Below are 6,662 nucleotides of genomic sequence, written 5' to 3' on the forward strand. Positions count from 1 at the left end.
AACCCTACAGTCCCCTGCCTGCGCCTGCCTCTGCCCGGCTGATCCAAATCTCTGAATCAGCGCTGAAACAATGTTGAAACTCCAAAATGGATTTGGCTGAATTGAAACAGAACAGTGATCTGAAATACCAAAACGAATCACTATCCCTCCAAAACGGCTGAATCTGAAATGGAAACAAAACATAGCCGTTTTGCACAGCCTTAATAAGCACATGTGTTAACACTGTTGAAACATGTGACTGTATTCACCACCTGTAGAGCCATGGTTCTCAACCTTTTTAAACTCAAGGAACCCCTTAGAAAATGCCAGCTCTTACTTTTCACTCTGTTTATGCCTATGGAAAACTAATAATCAGTTTTTCTGTTGCAGAGAACTCAAAGACCACAACTGTGGATTTCTATTTGAAATCTCTGGGTTTATCTTGTAAATCTTATTTGTGAATCACCCTTGAAAGAGCTTAAGGCATCCTAAGATGCTGTGGCACCTTGGTTGAGAATCACTGATATGGAGCATGTTTGATTAACATGCTTTTTTTAATAAACACTGAAGTTCTGATTCAGTGTAAACTATTATATTAAAAATATCAAAATGGAAATACTAACCAGCACAAATTCAAGCTGAAGAAATAGATTCGAAAACAATTTATGTATTTTTATTTTTTTTTAATATCTTTCCCAGGACATGAAGTTCATCTTCCGGGGGGGGCGTTGTTTTGTTTTGAATCATAATTTGGTCAGTGTGTTTCTCTTTCTGCAGGTTTTGTGTAGTGGGTTCCATATAAATAGTAAATAGTGGAGGCTTTTTGTGTAAGGCTTTTTTATGAGAAGGCTGGAGTTATCTGCAGAGGACTTTAGGGAAAAGAAAAATGTGTGAAATAATGTAGACTGGATCTTCCACAAAACACTTCTGGTTAAAAGCTTAACATCATTTTTATTAATAGTTCATATCCAGAACATTCCTGAGTGAAATAAAGACTTACCCAGGCCTTGTCCTGTATCGTTAGAAATGTGGACTAGAGCTCAGATGGTATTTGAAAAAACCCGAACAAACCAAACAAACACTGCAGGTATACTGCAGCTGACAAAAGTTGCATCCATTTATCTTAACTGAAGCTCTAGCTCAGAACAGTGAAAATGTGATAGAAATTGTCTATTATCTTGTTGCTAAGGAATGGATCAAGTAGCACCTTTGGTTTCAGTCAGTGTTTTGCAGGAAGCTTAAGTGGTTTGCATACACAACTGTCTCCTGTAACATCAAAATTGTTAAGATGCCAGGTTGTGGTATGGAAGGCTGTGTATAACTGGGACTTCAGAGTTGTTGTGTCACATAGCCCAGGCACTAGGCCGCACCTTTGGAGTTTACCAAGTGTACAGTGAGCTGTGCATCATTTTTTGGATCATAAATCATGCACTAAACAGGGACACATGCCACATGCCATTGTTGTCGTACAGGGAGAGCAGGCTTTCAGAGGAGTCTGTTCTTCTTCCAGGTCCAATGCTTACATGGAGGGAACACGGGGACGTTTTTTCATTTATTTGAAAGAAACATTTGAGATTTTTATGGAGAAATGAACAGTGTAAACAACCTTCAAAAAGATAAACAAACCTGCTTTGGAAAGAACGAGTGCAAAGATGATAAATGCTGCATTGTAATCTGGTCTTGGTTCATGAGAGGTGGGTAGAAAAACAAAGGGGAGAACTTAATTCATTTTACCAGAAACCTTCATGTCTCTGCCTTTGTCTTCACTATACACCTGGTGATGAATCAAGGGGTGGCTGGAGACATTATTTAACTCTTCTCTGTGTTTTGTTTTGTGTCTTTTGTTGGTTTGTTTATCGTTTCTAAAGCAAGTATACCCCCCTTTGTGGCAATGAAAAAAGAAAGCAAGCGTTTTTACTCTTTTGAAGACAGGTGGAGAGAAATCCCCACACTGAGTGCTGTATAGTACTCCTTCCCTTTTGTTTGTCTTTACTAATTAGTTAGAATGGATGGTATTAAGTTCCAGTGACTATGGGTGTTAGAATTCCTGCGTATCCTGCCTCAGGGAATTATACTCTGGAAAATTAAGTATCCATCAAAGCAGGAGGTGGCTTGTACAGTTTGTATCTCAGCTTCTTCTTTCTTTCTTTTTCTCTCTCTCTCTCTCTCTCTCTCTTTTTTTTTAAAGGCTTAAGAAAAGAGCCTTTTGTCTTCTTTTCAGGAAAGTTACACTGAAATTCATCTGTGCTTTATTCATCTGCCTTCATTTCTGCCATTCATGGGCAGCTGTGGGTTATTTAGGACAAAGCTGATGAATTCCTAACCTCCGTGTTCAAAACAGCATATTGGGAAAGGTTCAAGACCTTTTTTTTAGTACTCTAGTTAGTGTGCTGAGATCTTTCTCCCCTTCCCCTCCACTATCTCTAGATTGAATGTATGTCTTACTGTTTAATGGCATTTAAGTTTCTGTTGGATTCCTTCAGACTCATGTGTCTGGATATAAAATACACGGACATTTTTTCTCACTATGGCCAAGCTGCAGAAATAACTTCCAAGACAATCTGGTTGAAGATTCATTTTCATGGTGTTTATTAATAAATACCATTTTTTCGAATGATGACTCAGTTTTAGACATCAGCTGCTAGAAAAATGTGTCTTCATTTTATATTTTTTGAAAATTTGAAATAATTTGGAATGTGAGGATTGGGACATGTAAAATTTGTAGGCTTTTGATGTGGTTTGCTTAAATAATTCCATGAATTTCAGGGGAAATACCATATCTTCCTTTTTTTTTTTTTTTGGTAGGTTACTCTCATACATCCTGTGTCCGATTAGGCTGGTGTAAATCGGCATAAGCCAGTGGAGAAGCTCTCATTTGATTTGTCATATGTATAACAAGAATGCTTCTATTGCACTGATTTGTATTACTTGAGCCTTGCATTACAGATGCCTTGAAATCAGGCTCCTTTTTAAGCTTAAACCTGGAACTCCAAAATCAGACTAAAAGCCCTCATTTCATGCACCTACCTTTAATTCAGAATATAAAATTAATTTATAGTTAATCAAGTATCCTTCTTCATCCCCCACCTACACCATTTCTGAGAATGGAGGGCTTCGTATTTTTAGGCTTCCTCGAGCTCCCTTTGTAGTTAACAGAAGCTGGATCAGTTCTCTTTTGTAACTACCCCTTTCTTTCTTCACAGATTCTTCATACTCAGAACCTCCTGATGTTCAGCAGCAGTTGAACCACTACCAGTCAGCAGCTCTGGCCAGGAACAACAACAACGTTAGCCCTGTACCACTTTCAGGGACTGGGGAGAAAACAGAAGTCATCCTTAACTGTGAATTTTGTGAATTCTCCTCGGGTTACATTCAAAGCATTAGGCGTCATTACCGTGACAAACATGGAGGGAAGAAGCTCTTCAAGTGCAAAGATTGTTCCTTTTATACAGGCTTTAAGTAAGTTCTTTGCAAAACAGATGAACTGAACTCACTTTTAAACAGTTCTTTAAAAGGCAGGCACTTTAGCTCCTGAGATCTCTGGGGGCTGACTGTAGCAGAAGGAAGCAGAGCCCAAGGAGACCCGGGAGAGAAAATAGAAACAGCCACCCCAGGTCACACCAGGGTTCATGTAATCCATTTTCCTGTCTGTGACTCCAGCTTGTATCATCGACTACAGAAGAAAGTGTAAGAAGTCCTTGTAGTAGATTCTAACAAAATAGTCTCTGTACAAGAAATTAATCTTGCTCTCCATCATCATTAGTGAGAGGCTAGTTTGTGCGATAAAGAACAAGGATTTATATCATGCCTAAAACTGTTGGGATAGCTTTTCTAGGAAGCTCAAAACCAGCTTGAGGCATGAGAAGGGCAAATGTCTAGTGAGGTAGCAAATTTCCCATTGACTAAAGAAATCTCTACCCATGGGACTTTATATTCTGCTCCCCTTTAACCATCCAGCTGAAACAGCAGAAATGAAAGGCATTCCCATAAGTATTTGATGGCATATTGGAATATTTCACCCAGTCAATTAAACTTCCCAAACCAAAGGAAAAAAAACTTATTTCCAGGAGTGCGTCTCTTTCCGTTGCACCCCAGTTCCTGATTACTGTTTATCACAGGTCTTATGCTGTTGCGCTTCCCCATAGTGTCAGTGCAACTCTTGTTCACATTTTCTTCTCCATCTAGTACTACTGGTGGCAGCCAAGCAATCTTAAATTAAGATGAGGCTAACTTTGACAGTTGTGGCATTCTTTTATGTGGTATGTCAGTCTTTTGTGGATGAGGTAGCAAAGCTCTCAGAATATCCCATCCTCCGCTCATTAGAGAGTGAAGAACATGTATTGAAGTCAATGAAAAAGTACCTATTGACTCCAGTGGCTATTGGATCCAGCCCAAAAGCCAGCAGAGTTCGTACATTCCTTTGCTCTCAAGCTAACCCGCTAGTGGAGCTTGAAAGGGATCCATAAATTCCTTAATCAAAGGCTAAGCAGCCTGTTTCATTCACTAATTGCACCTCTTCCTAAGCCAAAATTATTGAGCCCCTTTAGTTTACAAACTCCTCTCATTTCAGTAGCTGAGCTTCTAGCCAGGTTAGGTGCGTAGTTAGTGTCCAGTGCACGCTGATGCCCTGCATCAGTGTTTGTAAGCATGTGACTATGGTGGTATCATGAAATCTGTTTGTAGAGTTACTGGGCATTCATGGAGTTTTTAGACCAGCATTTCCAAACTTACATGACTGTTGTTTTAACTATGATTTGTTTTTAATTTTGGGGGACACTTTTTTTTTTTTTTTAATTATAAGGCACTTATTGCTAACTAAAGTCCATTTACATAGCAGATGTGGATGACAGAATTTCAGCTGCTTTTGAGTTAATCCCACAAAGGAAAGGTACTATCAGAGTTAGGTCTGTCTTCACCCTTGTATCTACAGAACAGCCAAAGGGATGTTTCTTAAGCTTTCCAAAAACATCTCATTTTTGGCTGAGACAGAACATGGAAGATTTCAGCCCAAAGACATTTTTAAATAACCCGCATGGGGAATGAAAATTGTTTTTCTGTCTTCCATATAGCACTAAGACATGTAAAATAATGTTTTGGCCCATATGTGGTGGCTACATAAAGGTACATATCTATACACATGAAAATTGCATAAGTAGTCCCACTAAAGTAGCATGTGGCCTTATAGAGACAGGAGTGAGTAGCCTCTGCAGTATTTAAATAATAGCTCTGTAGGAAAGCTATAATACTACAAGTGTGCAAAACTACAAAATCACTAAGTTACCACTTCTTCCTTTCTTACAGATCTGCTTTTACTATGCACGTGGAAGCTGGGCATTCAGCAGTTCCTGAGGAAGGACCCAAAGACCTCCGCTGTCCTCTCTGCCTCTACCACACCAAATACAAACGTAACATGATTGACCACATAGTTCTGCACAGAGGTAAAGTCCTTTATGGTATTTGTTTTTTTGACAAAGAGCTGACTAAGCAATAACCTTTTCTTTCAGACTGGTGAAACGAAGCTCTTTTTCTTCCAAATGTGAGCATTAAAACACAGAATAGGCCAGCAGACCTTGTGCCTTTTTTTAATGATACATTTTGTTTCTGTCCAATGAAATACAGCAGATTAGACTGAAGTTGAAACGGGTATGATTGGAAAGTGCTGTTTAAAATTTCTGCTCAGAAGGTTTGCAGTCATCAGGCACCTGTTCAGCAAGAGCTACACTACCCCACTGTTCTGTAGAACAGAGAGGGTAGCACTTACTGACCCCTGAGCATTTTTTTTCTCTCACTGCATATGTATTTCTAAGATACCTACTGGTATTTCTGTGTTGCGTATCTTCTCTGTACAATGTTAAAGGATAAATCACTTCTCCCAATTCTGTTCCTTATCCTTGAGGCTCAAGAAGAGCCTCAACTACCTGTTTTCACCCCGATGCATCACCTGTTATTAGAGCCAAAACAAAAAATATCCAATTTTTATGACTTCTGTAAACTAACTGAGAGCTGGGTTAGAGATTTTTATATTCTATTAACCACAGGCATGCAAGCTCAGAAGAGACAGCTGTTTGGACTCCCTGGGCTGGGATTCCTGCCCACAGCCATCACACTTGATGCTTATAGATGGTCTGTTGGCTGCCTAGCTCCAAACCCATGTGTTAGGATGGCACTCTGCCTAGCTTGCAGGTTGGGCAGCATCTCGCAGTGGGTTATTGCTGGTGAGCAAACACAAGTTTTCATATGCCATCTTTTCCTGGAGGAGATCCTTGTGTGACAGCACTGTCATGCTACATTGTAGCATGCCACTTTCATCCGCCAGTTGCTTTAGTTCCTCTCTATACCTGAGCAGCGAAGTAGACAGAGCTCATATGTATTTCTGACTGTTGGAAAGACTATACTGAAGGAGCATTTGGGGAAGTCGTAAAGACCTTTCTGGGATTCAGAAGGTGTTTAATACAACCACCTCACTGAGTATCAGAAAAGCTAGGCAGACGGTGACAGTGCTCAGCTTGTCTTCCCAGGGTGTTATAGCACAAGGCATACAGAGCCTGTCAGTCTTCAGGGCATGCCATAGGGGTTACTTGTCTTATCAGAAGAGATGGTTTGGAATGGTGCATGTCAGCTTGTTGAGGGGCTGTCTATATAGAGTTCTGGCCCAGTGAGCAGATGAAAATAATTCATCATTC

At 39.9% G+C, this 6,662-nt stretch overlaps 1 protein-coding gene across 16 annotated transcripts in view; it reads left to right on the top strand.

Annotated features, from left to right (window-relative positions):
• Positions 1–6,662, top strand: part of ZNF462 (zinc finger protein 462) — a 128,670-nt gene that overhangs the window by 93,124 nt on the left and 28,884 nt on the right. For 10 of the 16 annotated variants that reach the window (XM_014519615.2, XM_025202727.1, XM_025202744.1 and 7 more), the window contains 2 exons: positions 3,183–3,438; positions 5,281–5,417. The exons of 1 other annotated variant lie outside the window; for it this stretch is intronic. In XM_014519615.2, the coding sequence (XP_014375101.1) occupies positions 3,183–3,438; positions 5,281–5,417 (393 nt within the window). Of the gene's footprint in view, positions 1–3,182; positions 3,439–5,280; positions 5,418–6,662 lie in introns of those variants that run through there. 5 more of the 16 variants (XR_003093777.1, XM_025202759.1, XM_025202751.1 and 2 more) reach the window with 3 other exon arrangements.

The sequence above is a fragment of the Alligator sinensis genome, unplaced genomic scaffold (assembly GCF_000455745.1).
Source record: "Alligator sinensis unplaced genomic scaffold, ASM45574v1 scaffold560_1, whole genome shotgun sequence".
NCBI lineage: Eukaryota > Metazoa > Chordata > Crocodylia > Alligatoridae > Alligator > Alligator sinensis.